Consider the following 22,665-nt stretch of genomic DNA (forward strand, 5'->3'; position numbering starts at 1 on the left):
CTAATTGGATCCAGCTCCTGCTGAGAGCTTGGCTGTCCACACCCAGCCTGAGCAGGTTAGAGAAAGTGGTACATCCTGCTTTTCGCTAAACCACTAGTCCCACCAACAACACCCAGGTGTGGCTTCCAGCAGCCCAGACCACTGTCACAGGCAACTCTCTATCCCTTGTAGAAGACCAGAGTAAGAAAGGAGGTTGAAGTAAATGATTTGGACACAAAATGGGAAGCACGGGGAGGGGGCAACAGGAACAAGGTTTAAGCAACCTCCAGACTGCCCGCATTTTCAAAGAAAGACCACCAAAATTACTCTTCCTCCAGAGTATCTGAGTTCTGCTTCTGTCAGTCAAATAAGGTGTTTATCATGAAATCCAAGAGCAGTTTTCTGTGAAATAACTGCAAGTGTGGGGACCCTCCTTTCTTATCAACACTCTCGAGTCCCCAAAGACGACCACGACACAGACAAGGCCACTACTCTGCAAGCTGCTACAATGCATTACCAAAGCTTAGAGACAGACCTTTTAAAAATTGATTTTAGCTTAATTCTTTTTAGATTTAACACTTTTTTTTTTGCCTCCAATTCTGCATGCAGCTTAGATAAAAATGGGAAGACAGCAGCTGAATATTAAGAAGAGAAACGTGATTAAAACATATACACGGAACGATTTTTAGCACAACTACACAGGGCACAGGAGGAGACCACATCGTGGGTAAACACAAGCGCAGGCTTAAGCCTCCCTGGATGGGAAGGGAGACTCAGCTTCCAGGCAGGCTCATGGGCCACCACTTACAGTGCTGCAGTGGGAGGTTTTCAACACAAATGCAGTTTTCTAACAGTTTTTAGCACACATTAGCATTGCCCATTTTTCACAGCACTTAATGCCTTAGGTTTGATCAAACCGCATCCCATTTCACACTGATGTCAAGACAAAATGGCATTCATTATATAATTTAGCTATGTTTAAAGCCCTAAGTGTTCTCCTACGAGGCAAAAGGAAGGAAAAAAGACTACCAACAGAAAGTGACAAGAAGAGCAAGTAGAACAAATGCTTTACAGTACTCACACTTCCAGCCCAAAGCTCGGTTGATTTTCCAATTAGTTTATAATATACGTACACGGCTTCTCCCTTCTTAAAATTTACAAAGCGACAATCTGGACCTTTAAAATCCTGCATCGCCTTCCCTCGGCACATTAACACTGTCCAAAGAAAACAACAACAAAAAAAAAGAGCATTACTTGAAAAATAATGACAATAAAAGAGTTTCATGAACAGGGGCTTTGACAACTGGCAGAAAACAAGACCTCTCCGAGCACACCAGTTTCCTATTTTCCAGATTGGGTCAAGAGATAAGAACTTAACTGAAAGCGTAACTAGAATAAGAGATGATTTTTTTAAAAAAACAGCAAGTTCACTGATCCAGACAAACGTTTGAGAAAGCACTTGAGAATTACGTTTCAGAAGTGCGCTAGGAAGCTAATTATTAGTGTTAAATTAGACGGGCTGAAAGATGACATCTGTGTCCTAGAGAACCAGCCCTGAAATTGTTCCACGCAGAAACAACGCCCAGAGAGCGGGTTTATTGCAAGGGGGGCTTTGCCGGGGGGGGGGGGGGGGGCTCTGAAAACTTGGCCGGGAGGAGAGGAACGACGCGCTCCGGCACCGCGGTCGCGTTTCCCCGATTCTCCCCCATTTCCGCGCCAGCGGGGCTGTGGGGAAATGCCCCCGTGAGCCACGCCACGCTCGCATTTTTTCCCGTGACAATTTCCCGAGGGGAAAGGGGGTGGGGGGTGGGGGGGGGGGGGCGCGCCGGGAAGCGGGCGGGCACCTCCCGCACCCCCGCGCCAGGGTCCCCAGCCCACACCACACACACATCCCCCCCACACCCCACACCCCCCCAAAACCCTCCCGGGGCGCGGCGCGTCCCCGCCGCCCCCACTCACTACTGCACTCGGGGTCGGCGCAGCGCTTGCGCTCGGCGAAGCGGCGGCCCAGGTCGGTCCCGGCGGCGCTGAGGAAGGAGGGGGGCGGCGGGGGCAGGAGCAGCAGCAAGGCGAGGAGCAGCCGGGGGTCCGGCGGCGGGGCTGCGGCCATGTTGGCGGGCGCCGGCGGCGGGGAGGGAGCAGACACGTCAGCAGCGCCGGCGGGAGGGCGATGTGGCGGGGGAGGGACCGGCCCGGCCCGGCCCGGCCCCGCCGCCGTCGCGGGAGGAGGGCATCGCCCGGACCCTCCCGCCGCCATCCCGGGCCTGCCCCCGCGGGGGCAGGACACCCCACACGGCGTCCCGGGCCTGCCCCCGCGGGGGCAGGACACTCCCCTCACACACGCACCCCCCCACGGCCAGAGCCCGGCTGTGGTTCAGGCTCCCCGCGAGCAACGGGATCTCTCCGCCCTGGCGGGGCGAGAGGGGAGGTTTTGCCCCTGTTTTGTGCTTATGCATGGCGGGGTTCTCTAGCAGAGGGTGGCTGAGGTAAGGAGAGGAGCAGGGAAGGCGGGATTGTCCCCCCCGTGCGCGCACACGCAACCCCACCAAGGGTAAAACTGGAACAGCTCCAAACGCCCCCCTCGATGCTCTCCCTCCCGCCCCCCAGAAATTCACACCTGCGCTTGAGGGGAGCAACCCTCACCCAGCAAGCGGGTCACCTCCCCCGGTGACCTCCAGAGTCAGAGGGCAGACCTGCGGGAGTGTGGCCCCGCTCACCCGTGTCCCTGCTCCGGCCCTGCCCAGCCGCCTTTTAGCCAGAAATGGTTGCAAACCCAAAGGCGTGGAGCTTGCAAGCGTGCCTTGCACTTACCATCACCTCTTCTTCGCATCCCTCGCAGTTACGTTGCTTGAGATCTAAGATGGCAGAATTACAGCAGAAGTCACAACGGTCACTCGCAGGAGAAAAATGAACAAAACTTCTCCCTCCTCTTTTTCAGACCCTTGTTATATGTTCAGCACAGCCCCTGACCGTACGAAGCGAATAAAAGACACAGCCAAGAAGGGATAGATAACATAAGAGAGTCTTCTTGCTGGTTTACCAAAAGGCCATTTTTTTTTTTTTTTTTTTTTTTCTCTTTCCAAAGGGCAAATTCCAAAGCTGCTCCCAAAATGAATAGGCACTTGGCAGAACTTATAGTAAACGTGAAGGATTCTGCTTTTTTGGGCATGTCAAAAGCCGACACAGGGGTTTTTTGACTCCTTTTAAATGATCTATCACAAGAGTTAGCAGTCACCACTGCTAACTGGATTAGAGGCACTGCTTGTGTTCTTATCATATCCTCATGATTATTGATTTTTGCTCTACATACTCTCATTTCCACAGTCTCATTGTACAGGGCCTGAGATCCAAGCTTAGTTACTGCTATGTAATCTCTGAAAAAGATGTAAGCATTTAATTTTCAGCCCCCATCTAGAGCAGTTTAATATTTCAACCACATTTTGAAAAAGCACCAAGTCAGAAACAGCTGTCTTCCTTAGTGCTGCAATGAATAGCTTTGCCCAGCGTATCTCGGACATCCCGACATTTCTTGCAGCCCAGCCTACCCAGAGTTTAAACAAACATCCACACGCTACAGGAATACAGTGATTTATTCACCCAGTGCTCACACATACTCTCCAGGCCTAGTGCAGTATCGCAGATGTAGCACACACCTTGAATTTTGTTGACACTTTTGTATTTCACATCCTCTAAAATTAGGTGATACCTATTTCCCAGTGCTGATACCGGCTGATTAAAAGCTCTAAGAAAGCCTAACTCATAAAATTTAGAGATTAATTTTATCACAATTTACAACATTCAAATACATATATTCAAGTAATGTTTTATGATGACTGTACAAATGAAAGACAAGTAATTTTTCCTTTGACATCAACGTTTCTTGGGGCTTAATGCCCAGCGTGATCTTTAGGCCCAATTGCTTCTGAAAACAGAGCTGTTCGGTAATTTCCCATCAGTACAAGGTTATCAAGTTTATCTTTATTAAAAGACCAAGATAAAAGGTAACAGTGTTTGTGGTCAAAGACAAGGGCAAGAAAGGGAGATGTGAAGAGAAAGAAGTTCACATGCTTCTTACATAAGTCATTTCCTTTATTGTGCAATAACAAGTAGCTTGCAGTCCATATGTATAGACGAGTTTACCACTGCAACCATCTACCATTCCCTAGAATTTCAAGTACTGCATAGTAACAATGCACCCACTTATTAACATACCCAGCTTTCCCCAGTGTGTGGCATAAAAGAGAAATATTTCACATAGTTCAATTTAGATATTTCAGACAAAATTTCCTTTAGTCTTCAACCCCAATCTTGGAAACAAATGTATTCAACAATGAGAGTAGTCCCACTGTACATGTAACATTTTGTAGGTGCCTACAGTTACAAAGTAGTTCTACAATCTCTCCTGCACTAAAGTATGTAGTAAAGTAACTAATACCCACTAACAAGATCAGTTGGCCAAGTTTAGGTAAGAATCAGCAAAAACTCTCATGTATGACACAGGAAGGTAAAAATAACAAGCCAAATATAAACGTGCTTCCAATCAAATGTCAGAACTGTAAGAAATGTAAGAAATAAAGTGGGAGTAAGCTGGACAGTGAAAGTAGGGTGCTTGACCTAACAAAAGATCAGCAATGTTGTAGGAAGTGACACCACTCTTGGGGAATAGCAATGATAAATGAGCCACTCAAACGAGGTACAAATTATAAAGGACAGACAAAGAACGTTACACTATCAAAGAAATAGTAGTATATAACAGTTTATCATCTAGTCAAGTAAGTTAACTATCAGTTAATGATATAATACTTATGAGCTGAAGTGCCGGTCATATGCTGAAAGTACACTGGATTAAAAAAAAAAAAAAAAAAAGGAGACTTCTGATCTCCCCATACAGATTTATTAAATGTCATATTAAGGTATGATACCAAGGTTAATGTTTAGACGCTACAAACAACTGTTCTGCCTTGTACAGTTGCTTTGTTTTTTGTCTCACTTGACACTTGCTATTGACTGCAGTTGAACCAGGATATTGGATTACATGAAACTTTAATCTGAGCCAGTTTATTATTTACTCACCCTCACATGGCAGAGCTGTTCTGAAAAAAAAACCCTGTAAATTCTTACTTGGAAAACTGGACTTTACACATAACAAAACACTCCATGGTAAAGGCAGTTGCTAAAAGTAATTTAAAGAAACGAGTTCCAGCACAAATTTGTACAAACCAGATTCTGTGGTTGAAGCTGGCAGATTCCTAGAATCCTGGTACCCTGCGGGAGCAAAGGCATTATTATTGCTCTACAACGCACAAGATTTTGATTCAGAACCCTTTGCTTCTGTAGAACACGATGTTCTAAATTACAGACTAACAGAAAAGTACCAATACAGCTAATGGGAAACGTTGACAACGGGACCTAGTGAACTGCCCCCCTCAGAGCAGCCACGAACTCATCACGGTTCCACTGCTGCCGACTGTGCGACTCGTGGAATTAAACATCTCTCTGCCGCGCTACTGAGCACGCCCAGCTGCCCACTCACGCTCTCCCCGATCCCTCCGGGTCCCCGCTGTGCTAGCGTTTCTCCTTTCCCCACACCCACGCGCGAGGTTTGCTTCCCGCCCCCGCCTCCCCTTTCCATCATGGCGGCAATCGCACCATGTTTCCCACGGCGCATGCGCTGCCCCCCCCCGGAAGGGCCGCGCCAATGGCGCATGCGCGCGGCGAGCCTGCCCCTTTGCGAACGGGCGGGGCCGGTGAGCAGCTCCGGCCCGCTTCCCTCGCCGAAATTCGGCTTGCTTGCGTTCCGCTGGAAGTTCGCGAGGTTCCTCCTGCCGCGGCATCGCTCCTCAGGATCGAGCTACGCCCGCTGCAGCCGGGCAGTGAGGTTTGCCTGCGGCGCCATGGACCGCTTCCTAGAGGAGGGGGAGGCGGCGGCGGCGGCGAAGGGGAAGGGGAAGCGGAAGGGGAAGGGGAAGGAGAGCCCCGCCGCGCTGTTGGCAAGCGTCCTGCCGCCCATCCTGTACCAGCCCTTCCTGCCGCCGTCCTTCTACCGAGCGGGTAAGGGCCCCCGCTCGTCCCGCCCTGCCGCCGCGGCTCCCCGCGCTCCGCCGGCCCGCTTCCCCCCGCTCTGCCCCCCCCGCTCTGCCCCCCCCGCTCTGCCCCCCCCGCTCTGCCCCCCCCCGGCCTCCCGCCCAAGAGGCGAGTTTGGGGTTCCCGGTGCCCTCAGTGCTGCTCCCCGGCGCCGCGGCGGGTGCGCGGCCCGGCAGCCTGCGGGCAACCCGGAGGTGGCTGGTAACAAAAGCGTTTTGGATGCAGGTGGCCGCAAAACCTCTGGAGAATTTGTTTCGAAATGGCTTTGTAGTGAAACGCCTTACATCAGCTCTGCCCCTCTCAGGAGGCAGCACCTTGCTTAGTGGGGCTTACCTACAGGAGCCATGGCCCTTGTATTTAATCTTGGGGTATTCACGGTGGGTTTTATTTTCTTAGTACTTGGAACCTTTGAGGCTGGATATCGGTGTGAAGACTAGACCTCTAGGTAGATTGGTTAGCAGTGATTTTGTAGAGCACACTGTAATAAAATTGCTTCAAGCCGGTGCCTGAGTTATTCCTTTGCCTACAGCATCCAGGTAGGAGGTGGTGTGGTGAGCTCTGCATGTCCTTTGCAGAAGGCTCTTGTGGCTTGAGGATTGGTGTAGGGGCACGTTGAAGCGTGGAAACAAACTGTACAACTCACAAAGAGTTGTAAAGCAGGTATGTTTATTGCAGCGCTGGGTGCAAGGGGGATCGCGCCTCCTAGCCTGCACTCCAACAGCACACTTTGCCAAAAATTTATGCAGTGCACATATGCATATTCATGAAATGCTGCAACACAAATATACATATGTATAAGCGAGGTGGGGTTAGTTTGCACAGACTCAGCTCTGTCTCTGGTGGCCATTTACTTCTGCAGGGGTCTTATCTCCCTCTTTTTTGTCCTTTCGATGAGCTTTAGCCATTCACGCATGCTCTATTTGTACTTGGTGATCTCAGCAGCCTTTTAACCAGTTTTATGGTCAAGCTGACACCGTTATTCTTGTTATCTCCCCCTGTGTCTCATACACAGTCCTTGACAAATACCAGTCCCTGATAAACTTAGGCACCAGTCTCTAATAAACAAGTTCCAAAAGAACAATCAAGGCATCAAAATAACATTCAAGGTAAACAGGATTGTTAAGAAATTGCAAAGCAGTTAGTTCCCTGTGTCAGCATTAAACCATGGCATACAGCTGCAAGCTTTAACCAGATTTGGAAATGAGGTTTTAGTTTGGTGCTATAATAGGAGTTGAGCCAGTATCCATGTAAAAAGGGTAAGTGACCTCTTTCCAGTCTTATATTCAAAAGAGAGTAATTCTCTACGCTTGTCTTTGTTTACACTGGGAATTGCTTAGCCTTTGCTACTGGAATACCCAGGTTGTATGTGTCTGTGCAAATCTTCAGCACAGCAGGGTCGCAAACTTAGATGATGATTAACAAGGAGAGCGGTCCCCAAAAAATAAAATGTACAGTGAAGTTATCAAAGCATCATGGTCTTCTAATTCTAGTAGAGCAGTAGTGTGTAACAAGTGCTCTTCACTGTTTCATGTGTCTGCTGCTGTCTGCTGCTTGTGGAAAATGCCATTTAATATTGTATTTCCAGCTTTTGCCATAGTCTTGCTTCACTGGGGACTAGTAGGTGTGTTTAACACCTATGTTTAAGTAGGCGTGTGTAGTGTCTGAGAGAGATCGTTTAAGAAATGGTAGATACCTTATCTGAATAAGGGTTGTGACAGTTGTGGGCTTGGTTGATTCGTTTTGTTTGTTTAGCACCTTCTGATGAACACAAACTCACCTTCAAGAAAAGCAAGGAAATGTGTTTAAATTACATTCAGGATGCCATGCTGAAAAATCAGTGGAAAAGAGCTGCAGAGTTTCTGACCTCCTATGTTGAGTCACTAGAGAAGGACTATTCTAGAGAACCTGTGGGTCCATCAGAGGTAAGTCAGTGTCCCTTATCAGAGTTCTTTTGCAGTTGAAAAATTACTTGAAAGAAAGATCTATAATACTTTGGGACCAACATTTGTCTTAACTAATCACAGGCTATTTTTTTTTTTTTCTTAAATTAAGAAAAAAGTACCAGAGGTAAGACCAGAAAAGCTGAAAAAGTTAGGCAACTTCATAAACTAAGCTAGTTTCTCTCTCTCTTTTTTTTTTTTTTTTTTTTTTTTTTTTTTTGTTTAAAGTGGGGAGCACTGAAGCTTCCCAAAACAAATAAGCAACTATTCAGGTGCTGATGTAGAAACTCTTGGATAGCAGGCTGCAGAAAGTACACCAGACCTCATCACTGGTAGTGCTCAAGGCAGTATGCTGTCTAGTTACTCACCAGAAATCTGCCTCTGCACAGGCATACCTCTGCTGTGGGTTTAACTAATCTTGCTGGAGCTTGAATTCTGCTGAAATATCACTTTGAGGGATAGTGATAGATACAAATTCTGCTGAGAATCTGTAGTGCTGTCTGATGATTTTCTTGACAGAATGCTCAGGGCTTCTGCAAAGTTCTCTATGCTTACAGGCTGGTTTTGTGCAGTTTTTTTTTTTTTTTTTTTTGTTGTTTTTTGTTGTTTTTTTCACATAGGCCCTTGACACAACAGATGAAGACTTGGCTTGATATAAGCTAATTCCATCAGGAGCATATCTACGAAAAGTCATCTTAAAGTAGTCTTCTAAAATGGAAAAGCATTAAATGTTTGCCACTGGCATGCCATCAGTCAGAATCTGTTTGAAAGGTAGTGGCTTATTTAGGTCTTTACCAGCTACCCCAGTACTTGTAAAACTCCTAACAGGTACTGGATAGAAGCAGGAGGAAAGGGTTCAGAGCTGTTAAAAAAATGGAGTATTCAAATATGGCTAGCTTGCTGGAATATTTGGTTGCATTGTGAAGGCAGACCTTGAAAACAAGTGCACATAGATGGAAAGCCTACATCTAATTGGAGATAATCTTTATTACGAAGTTCAAAGAAATATGTATACCTTGTGTGTCAGTGGGATCATATCAAAGGAAAACATAATTTTTCAGTAACAGGAGGAACAACCTTCTGAGAAATGCAGTTTTCATAAGCTTTGCTGGAGTGCTGCATGTATAATGAGCTATTATGAAGCATCCACTGAGTGATTGTAAAAGTCCTACTAGGTGAATAATGTAGGTTACTGTAGCAGTAGATAACACTTAGTATTTTTTATTTGCAATTCAAATGTGCATTTTTTCATGTTACAGTAACTATGTTTGATAAGACCGTATATATGATGACTGTTGCCATTTTTGTACTGAGGTTATTTTTTTAATCTCTTTTTCCCTGTTAACAGACTATTTGGAGAATAGGAACTGAAATTTTGTACCAAAGCCATTGCAGCATGAAAGAGTTCAACTCTTTCATAGAACAAATGAAAACTTTAGGAGTAAAAAGGTATTTGAAGGTGAGTGTACTTAATGCAGTCTTGATGATTTTCCACGTTTACCTGAACACTTACTTGAGTATTAGTTTTTGACCGTCTCTTCTGAAATGCATTACTGACAATCGTGTCAAAAGAAGATAATACATCTGAGTTACCAATGAAGTGCTATTTTAAGAGTTATTCTAGCCCTAACCATATCTCATTTGGTCTACATACTTGATCACAGGTGTGTATTGTCAGTCATTAGAAGTGCCTAGATCCTTTAATTAATCTTTTAATTTGAAATGGCTAAATTCTTCTTCATGCATGCCCCAGTAACATCTTATTACATGTTAACACCTGCCAAGTTTTGTTTCCAGTCCTTAATTTGTTCACTGTGCTCATGACTAAACAGTTGTACTTAAATTTTGCCATAGCTGTCCGCTTACTTTTTGAATATCTAATCTGTATGTAAAACAGTAGGCCTTATACTGTGGTGCCCTGTGTTACCCAGGTGTATTTTTTTTTCCTGTGGTGGCTCATTCAAACCTATATTGGTTTGATTTCCTTGACCCTTTCTCACTTGTGATGATGCTTCTGTCTTTCATTCGATTGTTCAAGGCCTCCAACAGAAGTTGTATACAAGATTTTTTTAGAGCTAGCTGAAGGTTTAGACTTTTATCCAGTGCCTAATCAACATGATAGTGTGGTAGGACATTCCTCTTTCAGGTGTTCTGCAGGTGGGTAGCCAAATGAAAAATCAGCAAATGTAACCCAGCTGGATTTCCTCAGGTCGTTTCTGGATCTTCTTAAATTGGTACAGCACTTGTTAATGACAGGCAGATTTTTGAGACAGCTGCTTTCTGCTGCCTTGATAAGTGCCACTGAGTGTCTACTGCCTGAGGGTTGACTTTCTGCCCCACAGATTTCAAGAGCTTCAACCCTTTCCCAACCCAGGGATACATCTTTGTATATCAGATATGCTTTTAATTATTAATGTTTCTCCAGCCAGAAAAAATTACTTAGGTTTCTGGTTCATTTCCTTGCCTCCAGTGACACTTACATACTCCCATTCCTGTAATTTTCTCCAAAATTCCTTGTAAAGATACTGTTTGGATAACGAATACGTGTAAAGTGCTCTTCTAATTAAAATACTTTACTAACCATGTTTGCAGTATTTTTTTATGCAAATCAGGAATGAGTCTCTTCTTTCCCTGCACATCTGTGTAGAAATTTGATGTATTGCTGTGAATCTCTCCATTTGTGATGTGAAACACTGTGATCTGAACTGTTTGAATTGCAGATTTGCTTAGAGCATGCCTTTCATCTCCTTTGTAATGGACTAATAGATGAAGCTTACGAAATCCTGTCTGAGGCAGAAAGCTGGAGGTATGGAGAACGAACAGCCAGTCAAGATAGAGATATGAAACTGATTCAGGCTTACAGGGCCCTGTTGGACTATAATCGCTGGTCTAAGCTGAGGGACATCCTGTTAGAGCGTGGTAAGTGTTTTTGTATCGAGTTCTAAACTTCAACTTGCTTGTTCCTGTAGACACCGGGGTTTACGATGACACCTTTTCTTTTACCAGACTTCAAAATTTAATGTCAGGGATGGTACGCAATTCTATTTCAGCAGTGATGGTGGTGCCAAAGTGACACACTGACCTGCACTTTTCTGAAGTGTCCTGAAACACTGTTCTGAAGCTTTTTGTCCCCCTGAATCACATTTCAGCACCACCTAAAATCATGATCAAAGGAAGGTATTTACTTATAACTGGATTAATAGGTGCCTAAGTGCTTGACTGCTGCTAGAAATTTGAGTGCTAGCACGAGCCCCCCCAAACTTGTGTTTGAGTTTCAGTTTCTTTAAAAATATGTAAGTTGCTACTTGTGTGTGGCATCTAATTCTGCATGTACCTTCTGGCTGTATGTTATTGGTTACATTAGATCTTTACTTGTTTCTGTGAAAGTGAAGTATTGGATTTGATTTATGGCCCTTGTGCTGGTAGCATCTTGTCTTGGAACACTACTTGTCACTCCCCATAAGTAGGAATTGGGTGATAATAAATTTGAATGAAGAGCAGTGAAAATTTCAATACTGAGGTAACTGAAGCCTCTTTTCTTAAAAGCTGAGTCCTTCTTTAGCAAAATGTGATCATCTCTTAGGTGCGTTACTTCAAGATCCATTTTGATTAGCAGAGCTAACTTTGTGGCATTCTTTCATGTTTTGGTAGGTCAGGATGGCTTTGAAGATTTGTCTGTTGAACAGGAAATGCACAGTTGCTTTCGGAAGGCAGCAGTGAACTTCAAGGAGATTATTAAAATACCTGGAATCTGGGATTCCTTTGTGAAAGGTTATGTGGATGTAAGGGCATATTTTAAAGATGTATCTTCCTTTCGTGTTTTCCCTGTCTAATTTTCATTAAAGTATCTGCAGATTTTTTTTTGGGTGTGGGTGATAACAAAGTACTTTTAAAGCAATACATCTGTAAGTGTATCCCACGGGCTTTGATTTAGAGCACAGTTTACTCCTGATAGAAGTGCAGAGCCTGCACAGAGTACAAAAAGGACTTTATCTGTGCATTGTCAAGAAACAGAAGTAGACAGACAGCTTGCGTATTTTGTTTTCACGGTGCTAGTACAGAAATTGGAGCACAGCTGCTTTGTTTAAACTCCTGAAAACAAGTTCTCTCTTTTTGGCAGGGCAGTGTTTTTCTGGATATGCTAAATATGCAAGACATCAAACGCGCAGTCCCTATGTGTTCTGGTTTGGGGTTTTTTAAATATCTGCTTTGAATTTGTAATTAGGAAATAAACATAATCTTTTCGAAGTTATTTACTTTTTGTAAATGCTGATAAACTAAGCATATTTTAGGGAATGTTGCATGATGTTGACAGTGCCATGTTCTCTCAACACGTGGCAGGCTGCTTCAGTGTCTTTTTCCAGTGAGCAAGTGCTGGTAGTTCTTTGACAATTAAGTAAGTGTTAAAGGAATTTTCTCCTGTAGCGGCTTCTATGTGTGAATTTTTGTCTACCTATGATAAGAGTAGCCAGTAAAATGAAAACACTAGTCTTAGTCTTATCTAATACACTGCACTCTTTTAGATACAGACCATGCTATTGGATAGTTCTGTGGCAGCCCAAACTTAGTTGTAAGAGTTTGATTGCTAACATGGCAAACTAATGATGGACTTAACTTCTCTTAGATGTTGGAGTTCTATGGAGACCTTGACGAAGCCCGCCAGGTATTAAATGAATATGCCTACAACCCAAAGTTTCCTGCTAATCCCAATGCTCATGCTTACCTCTATCAGTTCCTGAAGAGGAATGGTGAATCTAAGAAATCACGCATATCTGCACTGAAGGTATATGTTATATAGTAGATAATCTGGGGTCATTCACGTTGCATGGTGGTCTGACAGTTTGGTCCGGTTGCTCCTGTAACATTGGTTACCCTATTGTATTCTTTGTGGGAAGCAGAGAGTTAAAGGAAAGTTAGTGGGGGGAATGCTAAGGTACCCTTTACTGTCTTTGAATTCAAGTCTTTGTTTTGCCTTTAACCGATGCATCATATAACTTCTTCAGGTCAGTAAGCAAGCTCAGAGAAGGTGTTTACGGGGTTCCAGAAGTCTGTATCAGCAGTCTTGTTTGTACATAACATGCATTGGCTTCTGCTACATTTTGATTTTTACAATATTGAAGAAATTATTCGATGCCTGCTTTTTCACATCTCAATCTTGTCTAGCAATTAGTTTCTGTGCTTGTTTTCAATGATCTAAAATAGAAGTTAATTTCTGCTGGCTGTTGGCAGACAAGGCCTTGCTGTATTAAGCTTTTGTGTAGTTGCTTTTAAATTCTTGCTTTCCTTGCCCTTGCTCATTCATTTTGGTAGCTTCTTGCAATCTGTTTTACCACTTGATGGCACTAACATGCTTTCGTTAAGGCAGATGTTTTAGAACAGCTTCATAAAGTTTAGACTTTAAACTGTACCATATATGTATAAAACTCCATCTCCTCGGTGCTTTTCAGCAGTGGTGTTAGATGCTAATTTCTTACAAGGTAGTGACAAATGAAAGAACTGGTTTGGTAAGCCAGAAACTGTGATCCAATGCCCAGACCAATAGACAGGGGAGCTAGAACTGGCCTAGGAAGGAAATTATGTTGCCTTCTAAAAAGGGGGCACTGGATGTAGGTTTGGGCTGTTCCTTGACAATGTTGTATTTGTCATATGCAGTGTTTTTCAGCAGCCATCAGGGTGTTTCATTCACTGTCAGTAGTGTCACAGATGTGCAAAATGGACCTAGATATATTAATTCTTTATATCAACGCACTAAGGAATCAGACTGCTTAATTTTCTTAACTAAATTAACCAAATTTTCTTAACTAGAATTCTGAAGCCTGTGATTCTCTTGATCAGCTAGAAGTCACGTTCAAAAGTTTTCATATTAAAATAATGTATCTGGGTTTTCTGGTTTTATTTTTGTTTTTCAGATTTTGCATAACACCGTTCCTTCTCATATACTGATGATAGATTTTAATCTCATGCTTCAAAAATCAAGTAAGTCTTTAAGTACCTTTGCTTTGTTCCTTTGTGTTAATCTAGAAGAGTATTTTGAAATTATTTTTCAGCCTTCTTTCTGCTTTTTGAAATAGTTCTGGTTTAAGGAAAAAAACAAAAACCAACCAAACAAAAACTCCTCCAAAAATAACAAACAAAACAAAAACAAACAAACAAACAAAAAAAACCCCACAAACAACCCAAACACAACTTTCCAATCACAGGAACCTTTGAATTGTATGTGTGAGCATGCATTTACAAACTTCTGTAAACAAATGCCTTTCTTGTTTCAAAGGCTGATCAAAGCAAACTGTTGTAAGGCACAGCCAGGATCTCAAAAATAACTTTAAAGATTTTTCTGTAGTAGTACCCTCCTATGAATGCAAGGGTCCCCATTCCCTTTTTGGGGTCTCTGATTGATTTATTTATCCTCTCTCCCTGGAGGAGCTGAGATGGATCTATGCTTTAGTTCATTGTTACTGATCAAAGAACAAAATCTTCCTCTTCAAGGGAGTTTTATCTTCAGGATGGTAGGAAAGTCTTCCAATGCAGAGACTGTTTTTTTTTTTCCATACTGTTCAATTGTATTGCAACCTGTGTCTTGTCTTGGTATGTTCCAGAAGGTCTGACTGGTGAAATGAATAAGTATTTTCTCTGCTTTTCCTCTTTGAGATGGGGAAAAAACAACCCCCTGTCTGAAACATCATTTTTTCTGTTTATGCATGACACGTTTTCATAGCTAATTAGCACAGTCTGAATTTTGAATAAATTTATACTGATAACTTTCCCCACATTTACCTGCTGTGATAGGTCAAGCATTGTTTTAAGAACTCTGCTGATACAGAACTGCTGATGTGAAATGTCTGTTTGATTCATAGCAGCCCCAGATTTGATTTTTTTGGGGGGCATCTCAGGATTTGAAGTGCCCCAGAGGCACTGTGTTCCCTTCCCATGGGAAGAACGCGTTGAACAGTGGTGCCAGCTGGAAGCTCTGGTTAGCGAGCTTTGGGAACACCAACTCTTGTAAGCAAGGCAGCGTGGGCTGAGTGAGTGAGTGATCCGACATATGCCTCTTGAGTCATCAGTTTTTGAGCAGGATGGCAGTAGCAACAGAGTGTCTCTGGTATGAGTTGTGCTCTAGAGCTGGGAAGTATTCCTTAACTCTGTCTCTTGGAAGAGGCAGAAGGTGATGGGGGGAGCCCTCAGTAATAAGGACAGTAGCAGCATTTGGAGGAGGCAGGATGGAGAACTGTATTTCACTTGTTGCTTACTAATGAGTTCATCCCCATCTAAGTAATCCATTAATCAGCCTAATCTTTTTCCAGAGAAAAGAAAAAGACGTCGACTGGGGCTGGAAGTTATTTTTGCAGTGTTGGATTATGCTGGCTGTAACAAAAATGTAAAAGCATGGAGCTGTTTAGCAAGACAGATGAAACAAATTGTAATGTAAGTATCTCTGATGCAGTGTGCTAAGAACAAATGTGTCGGGCAATTGACAAAGTGACACTGTAGCCTTTGTCATTGTGCTGGTGAGTGGAGGTGTCATCTGCCCTACCCTGAGTTCTGTGATGCCGCTTGACTGCAGTGTGCTTTCTTTGGGAGGAAAGAAAAAATTATTGTTGAGGAGAATTCCAAATTTCTAGTATTGTCATTGCCTGAAAAAAGTTGTGGGTTTTGTTTTTGGTTTTTTTTTTTTTTTTTTAATCTTACCAAGTTACATGCTTCTGCATAAAGAGTTACTTGGATGTTTGGGTAGCATTTGCTGCTTGTCACTAATCTCCCTCTTTGGGGGTGTGAGAAAACCAAGTTGTTGGGTCTTCTGCTCTGTTACTATGCGTGCATTATTTGAAGCTGGTTTGAGAGTTGCTGGGCTGCAACAGGGGCCTGGCTGGTACTGTACAGACTAGTGTGGTGTGGGATGAGAGTAGGTGTTACAGAATGCAGCTAATGTATTCTTGAAAGCTGAGCCAATATTCCTGGAGATTGATGTGTCCTCGTCAACACTGACAGACATGGCCTCTGATTTCAGAAGAAACCATCTCAGGCAATCTGTGCCCAGGAGGCCTCCTAGTGTCTAGACTTTATTTTACTCAACAAACAGGGTGTTGTGTTTTTTAAGCCCTAAAAATTTACAGTAAATTAATTCAGGACTTACTTTGACCTGTTTTGCTGTTTTATTGCCACCTCCACCTACACAGCATCTGCTGTTAAGGTCCAGAAGCTAGTGGATTAAAGTTTAGGAGTGTTGTTGCATAGAGTTAGTAAAAATGGTATGAATACTCTTAACTTTGCCTGCGTTTTTGTATTTGAAGACACGACTTCAGAGTATCTTGAAATACACTGGGCATCTTTGTTGTTTTCAGGGAGTATCACTTCCCTGTTGTAGGTAGTTTCTATTTCTGAAATGCTTGGTTTAAGGTCTTTATTGCATAACAGTTATTGGGATAAGTATTTGGGATAAGTTAGTCTTTGAGTATGCATAGACTAACACAAGCCTTTTCTAAAACTATCCCCTTCATACTACTAATTTGTTGACAAACTTGAAGAAACTTTCTTATTACTATTGACAAACTGGCACACAAATCAGAGGCTTGCTTCGTTTTGCACCATAATCTGTGATATTGCCAAGCCTAAATAAGACTGCTGGAGTTTGCCTCCTGCCTCGCTAGTGTTGCCAGGGATTAAGGAAAAAAAGAAAAGGTTATTTCTGTTAGATTAGTGCTTCAGTCTGCACTGTAAGGTCAGTGTCTATGGTAGCAATTTGAGACATGTAGCAAGCTGATTATAAAATTCAGTGCTTCTTAATCATCTTTCATTCCGATGTAAGTTTTTCAGTAACTGATTTACCTTTTTGCAGCTCTGAGAAGCATCTTAACTGGATCAAGAAAGAATGGAGCTCCAGAAAGGACTGGTGGCCAGCCTTTCATTTTAGCTCTTTTCTGGCAAAAAAGAATTGGAAGGAAAATGAAAGCCTTTCCTATCAAAAAGCTCTGGTGGCTGGAATCTTACTGGGAAAGGGTAATACTAAATGTTCTTTCCTTTTCACTACATAGAACAAAAATAATGCCTAGTTCTACGCCTAATTAGACAGGATGCAGCTGATCTACGCCTTGAGAGAAACGCAGTGTGCTTTTTCTAGGGAAGACTATTGTTTTTGAAGCTGAACATGAGAAAAATCTTTAAATTGATTTGATACTTGACAGTGAGGCATATTTTGCATAACTTGTCTTATCCTGGTTTACAATTCTGTTTTATCCGGCCATGTTGAGCAGTCACAATACTATTTATTTCGTTGTTTAACCTTCAAACCGCAATTTAAAAAATACACAACGTGCTCCTGAGTGAATGTTGTGAGAATTGCAGAGAGTTTGCTTGTTGGATGCCAGCCTGCCTAGGCAAATATTGGGGAGCCATTAAGGACCATGGGGGAGTTGTAATGCAGGAAAGAGGAGGTGGTGGGGGTGAGTCTTAAGTGAAAACCATCATCAGTTTGATAAGAAGGTGAAGATCATGACCTTTGGCAGCATTTCACAGCATTCTGTGAAATGCTGCCGAAACCAAGAGTAGTATTGGGCCAAGAAGCAGCTGCTAAATTGAAAATGAGAATATGGTGTGGAGACTGTGGCTCGTACACTTTTTTGGACTTGTGGTTGATAGACAACTTGTTGTCAGCTTTTCTATAACATTTTATCCTCTGGCCTTCAAAAAACAATTTCTCATCTCAAAAGTCTTTTTTTGCTTTCAGTAATATGTTACCAAACGTCTCCCAGCTTTTATTTCCAGATGGCTAATAAAATTGTTCCAGTTCTAATTTTCTTTAACGACGTTTCTGCGCTTACTGGTGTCAATATGAGCCTCTGTAATTTATTGTGTTGCATAAGGAAAAATGCATGAAATCAATGCTGCTTTAAACTCTTGAAATTTTACTTTCTGATCTATTTGAAGAGTAAAGACAGAAGAAAATATTTTTCAAGACACAGCATACAGTTATATACATGTAGAATGTTTTCTGGGTCAAATGAGGATGGATATTTAATGCTGCAGTTATGTCTCTAATGTGCATGTCTTGGATTATTACCTTTTATACTGAAAACTTTCTTAGATGCTTGCATGTTATTTAAACAAAGAAAACACTTAGTATTTGCTTGTATCATGATATAACTTACAATGCTTTTTTTTTCCTTAGATTGCAAGTACTTTAAATATGTGTCACGCAAAGGCTGCAAAGCTCAAGTGAAGAGGTTTCGTATACTGAAGAAATTTGTGAAGAAGCATAATCCTGTCTATCTGAGACTGTCTGGACTTTAAGATTCCTCTGTACAACCTTGATTAGAAAGCATCCTTAAGGTTCTTGCTGTACTTTTTCCTCTCTGTGAAACTGACTTAATGGTGCTATTCTAAAACTTCTAGGTAGACCGTATCAACTTAGTACTGGGCTTTGTTATATATTTCTGTAAAAATGCTCTGGTTTGTATTTATTTTACAATAAAATGAATAGAAATCAACTGATAAGGTTGAGGAATTTCTTTAAATATAGTCCCATATTTCTGTGTGAAATGCAAACAGCATTGACTTCAAATACATCTTGAAAAATGTTTAGTATTATTATGTGGAATTTCTGTATCAGTATTGTAGGGTTGATCCTCCTTATGTGTAGATGGTGATTTAAATGACTGCTGGAATGTAGTTTAAAATCCATTCAGGACTAGCAGTGGCATTCATGATAGGTATAGTGTCTTAACCTAGGAACAGTACATGATGCACTGTGAAAATGCATTCTTAAGCTGTAAAGGTTACATAGCTTACTGCTTATAACTGACCATTTCCTGAAATACATGGAGAATGGAGATGTGTCACTTTTTGCATTGTATATTGAGAAGAACTATAGGTTGTGAAGGTCTCCTGCAGCTTCTTCAAATAGATGATGCACTTCAACATATACAAAGGCAGTTTTTCCAGATGTCTTACATACTTGTGAGTTGCGTCCAATTCAGGGATTGTTTTCACATCACAGGTAGGAGTGAAAGGCTGCTGTAGCTGTGTGGCTAGAGGCTGAAGCTAGTGTTGCAGTGCTTTGAAAGAGCAAAGGCCCGGAACTACTCAAAACTGCTCTACTTGGTGGAAGATGCTTTCTAGAATCTTTTTGCAGTCTTGCCTGTGAGTTGAAATAGGCAGTGTTGCTGTGTTTGGAAAGCAAAAGTTAACATGTTCTCACAAACTAGCATTCCAGTTTTCTTGAAATCAACAAAATGGTTTCCGAATGCTACTTCTGGTGTAATGACAGATCTGTAGAACTGGTGGATGAACTGATGGAACTACCTCTGGGAATAAAATAAAGCTGTCTTTAATAGCGTAGTATATGGCTAAGTACAGTTGTGCTTTTAAAAGCTGAGTCTTTATCTGGGATTTTGGTCTGGGTTAAGATGAGTTATGTGAAATTTGCCTCAAGCCAATGTGTTGTAAATGTTAAGTGAGCTACTTGCCATAACTATGTTTTATTGAAAAAAAAAAAAAAAAAAAAGGGGGTGGGGCAAATACTCATCATTCCCAACCTGTGTGCTGGTTTAGTTCTGACTCCGTAAGAATGCTGCTGTCTTGTTCTGTAACAGTTTTTTTTCTGTTGGAGATCTTCAACTGAGTTTTGACTATTTTAATGTAGACTGTAAATTTTCAAAATGTTCTTCCCCAGCATCCCGTAAAGTGTCCCACACCCCTGGGAAACGACCCCTCTTAGTCCGAGAGGCAATGCAGATTATTGTTCCCAGTGACTCATCCTGGGTTTCAGGCCTGGACAGTGGGGCTAAAGCTGAGCTGGGACAGCCCTGGGAGGCAACCAGACAGGGTGTCCCTTCCGTGGAGTCCTTAATTTGGCTTCCTACCTGCCATTGTGCCCTTCTCCTCCTCTGGACTTGCAAAATGGACCTCTGATAGTCTGGTGACTGTCCTGTGATGGGCCTGGGAGCATCCCAGCAGAGTATTATTTGGGCTTCCCCCGCCACTGTCTCTCTGTGCTCCTTTGTGGACATGCAGAGAGCTTCTTATATAATCTAACACAAGTAGTATAAAAATTAAACACTAGAGCCTCTGCTGCTTGTTGAGAGCTCCCATATAATTTCCTTTCTGTCCCCTTAACTGCTCATGGGGTATGTGTATGCCTTGCAAGAAACCATCTCTTTATTGAGAAAGAAATGTGAAATAAAGCAACAGAGATTGGGGTGAAGGTAATGTGAGTGAGAGGACAAAGAGGAGCTTGATGTCTTTGGAAAATGTTAGTTTGTTGTGCTCACAGCTTTCTCCTGCAACCTCTGGAAGCAGGATTGCTGCCAGGGATCAAATTCTATCCTGATGCTAGAACTACCATGCTGCAGCTGGCATGTAGAAGAGTAGCACAGTCCCAGCTTTCATGTAACTATCTCAAGCATTGCTCTTTCATGTCCTGCAAGAAACTTGCTGTTTCCTGACACTATAGTACTTGCACCCGAGACAAACCCGCAGTTCACAAGTTCTGAGTGAAACTTCTGCAAATTATTCAGTGTATACTGTGTTTTCAAGACTGTGTGTTGCACTTTGAATATGGTAACTCCTAGTGGATTGGAATATTCTGCTTTGGCTCTGAATTCAATGCTCTGGATTTGGTTTTCTTATGAATTCCTCATCCTGTGTGCAACACTCATGTGAGGATTTTTTTTTTTTCAATTTCATGAAACAAATAGCACATCTTTTCTTTGCTGTTCTCACTGGATCTGTGGCAAGGAACTTGTTCAGGGAATCCACATCTTCTGCCCAGACAGTGTCTGTTGTCCCCATTATTCCACCTCTTCTGCTATTTTCAATATTAAAACCTAACATAACACAAAATTACAAATCACTTCAGCTCTGCTCTCTGCTTTCCCTGTTGTTCCATTCATACTTCTGATGCTTCTGCTTGTGCTTTCTTGTTTTAAGAATGCCTTTGCTAAAGTTCAAGAAAAGCAAGCTAATGAAATGTCAGTTTAAAGCACGTCAACCTTGTGTGTTGTTACCCCTTTTCTCTTCCCCACTAGGTTCTCTATTCTGAGCAGCTGTCTGAAACTTAGGCAGGACTTGCCTTAGCTTTCAGATCAGTGTAAGCATATTGTCAGCTCTAAACAAGTGTGTACCTCACCCTCAGAGAGTAGTCCCTGCAGAATCAGAGGATTCATGTGTTGCGTGCTGGTTTGAACTTACAGTTCTTCAGGGCTTTCTGTAGTGGATGTTCTTATCTGCGATGGTAAATCGAAAGTTCCACTTAGTCTTGTGTTGTTGTATATAAAGAAGGGCTGGGGGTGATAAGTTGGCCAAAAAACCCAGATTGTCCCCTGCGAGGAGACCTTGGGTAATGTGGACAAACATGAGTAAAGCTATTCTAGTTCTTCTGCCCTCGTCAGGGGCAACAAGGAATGTTCTTGCCTCCTGCTCCAAAATCCAGTAACTAGGAAGTGCGGTACTCCACATGGGTAAATGTTCTGAGTTTTTGTATGCAAGTGGCATGTCCCTAGGAAAGGGAGAGAGGCACTCAAGTTCTTTTAATGGTGGATAATGTTAGTTACCCCAAAGAGTTCAGTCATGCTAAAGGAATTAAAAGCATAGGGAACTTGTAGGCTGTAGTTACAAATGAAGAGTACACAAATATCCTTACATATCCTTGCTGTTTGTGGTTTCAGAATAAAACAATTACCAGGGGACACCAAAGTAATGTCTTAATTTCAGTGATTGTCTGCTGCAATGTATAAGAGAGATAGATGAGATAAACTGATACTTTTGCAGATTTAAGTACTTGGATTTAAAATGCTTTACCTCATCACAGTGCCAAATCTTGTGATTGGGGTGTTTCCAGTTCATTGAAGTCTAAGCAGAGGCAGGGTTATTGGCAGGCTGCTGGATAGTCAAGGTGCCACAAGTTAGAGCCACTGCAAATCAGGTTAAAAACACAGAGGTTTTTTAAAACAACCATTTTTCAATAAAGACTCTGAGGAGATCCGTAGACACAGATCTCATGTCATGTTACTCATGTAACTCAGCTGTCCTGTTACACTGGTGGTTGTATTGAGGAGGTGGGACTGTCAGCTTTGATTTATCCATCAGCTACAGATAGTTCATGGGAGTAAATGGTGATGTGAGGGGAGAGGGGGAAGAGTTTTGGATGAGTGAGTATATGCCTGTACATGAGATTGTCTGTGCAGCTTCCCTTTCCTCAGTGTCTGCCTGTGTCCCAGGGAGGTAAAGCAGTATAAAGGATATCTGTGCATTGGCCATAATAGTTTCTCCTAGGATTTGTGGGGAGGAGAGATATCTGATTGCCTTTTTATAATCGCTTTGTTCCTCACTGATGTTCCAGGAGCAATAGAGGAGATCACAAAGCCTTGTTTTCTAATAAGCTCTGTTGTATGGAAATATCTAGTGAGGGGGTGCGTGCTGAAGCCTCTTCCTAACAGTGTCAGACTGGCTGAGCACTCCTGCGGCTGCGAGGTAAAGCATGGCTTACTCCTCTTCGCTGGCTCGCTCAGGCTCTTGGTGTGCTGCTGACCCTGAATTCCCACCTCGTGATGCGTGCAGCACGGTGGTGATGAGTGCTCGGGGTGCGTGGGGGCTTGTTGCACCGTTATCGGTAGCAACGTGTACGTGAAAGGAAAACGTTTGGTTTTGGTGAAGTGATAAAGGAGCTTGG

At 42.7% G+C, this 22,665-nt stretch overlaps 2 protein-coding genes across 4 annotated transcripts in view; one reads left to right on the top strand and one right to left on the bottom strand.

Annotated features, from left to right (window-relative positions):
• Positions 1-2,976, bottom strand: part of MIA3 (MIA SH3 domain ER export factor 3) — a 29,166-nt gene extending 26,190 nt beyond the window's left edge. For 2 of the 3 annotated variants that reach the window (XM_042789502.1, XM_042789501.1), the window contains exons 1-2: positions 1,939-2,232; positions 1,061-1,194 (exon numbers count right to left, since the gene is read on the bottom strand). In XM_042789502.1, the coding sequence (XP_042645436.1) occupies positions 1,061-1,194; positions 1,939-2,089 (285 nt within the window). In that variant the 5' untranslated portion in view covers positions 2,090-2,232. Of the gene's footprint in view, positions 1-1,060; positions 1,195-1,938; positions 2,233-2,790 lie in introns of those variants that run through there. The other variant, XM_042789503.1, reaches the window with a different exon arrangement.
• A 2,717-nt stretch (positions 2,977-5,693) lies between these two features.
• TAF1A (TATA-box binding protein associated factor, RNA polymerase I subunit A) lies at positions 5,694-18,488 on the top strand. Its single transcript, XM_032989518.2, has 10 exons — positions 5,694-6,030; positions 7,816-7,985; positions 9,352-9,462; positions 10,724-10,922; positions 11,655-11,785; positions 12,628-12,786; positions 13,913-13,979; positions 15,305-15,425; positions 16,837-16,997; positions 18,166-18,488. The coding sequence occupies exons 1-10, from the start codon at positions 5,874-5,876 to the stop codon at positions 18,285-18,287; spliced, it is 1,398 nt and encodes a 465-aa protein (XP_032845409.2). The 5' UTR covers positions 5,694-5,873; the 3' UTR covers positions 18,288-18,488.
• The last annotated feature ends 4,177 nt before the right edge of the window (positions 18,489-22,665 follow it).

This window comes from Tyto alba, unplaced genomic scaffold (genome assembly GCF_018691265.1).
Source record: "Tyto alba isolate M040663 unplaced genomic scaffold, T.alba_DEE_v4.0 Super-Scaffold_16, whole genome shotgun sequence".
NCBI lineage: Eukaryota > Metazoa > Chordata > Aves > Strigiformes > Tytonidae > Tyto > Tyto alba.

Bases quoted from the DNA above. Each gene is read 5' to 3' on its own strand.
- TAF1A (XM_032989518.2), top strand. From the start codon at position 5,874: ATGGACCGCTTCCTAGAGGAGGGGGAGGCGGCGGCGGCGGCGAAGGGG. The intron at 6,031-7,815 runs GTAAGGGCCCCC...TTGTTTGTTTAG, and splicing joins GCCGTCCTTCTACCGAGCGG to CACCTTCTGATGAACACAAA. The intron at 13,980-15,304 runs GTAAGTCTTTAA...ATCTTTTTCCAG, and splicing joins TCTCATGCTTCAAAAATCAA to AGAAAAGAAAAAGACGTCGA.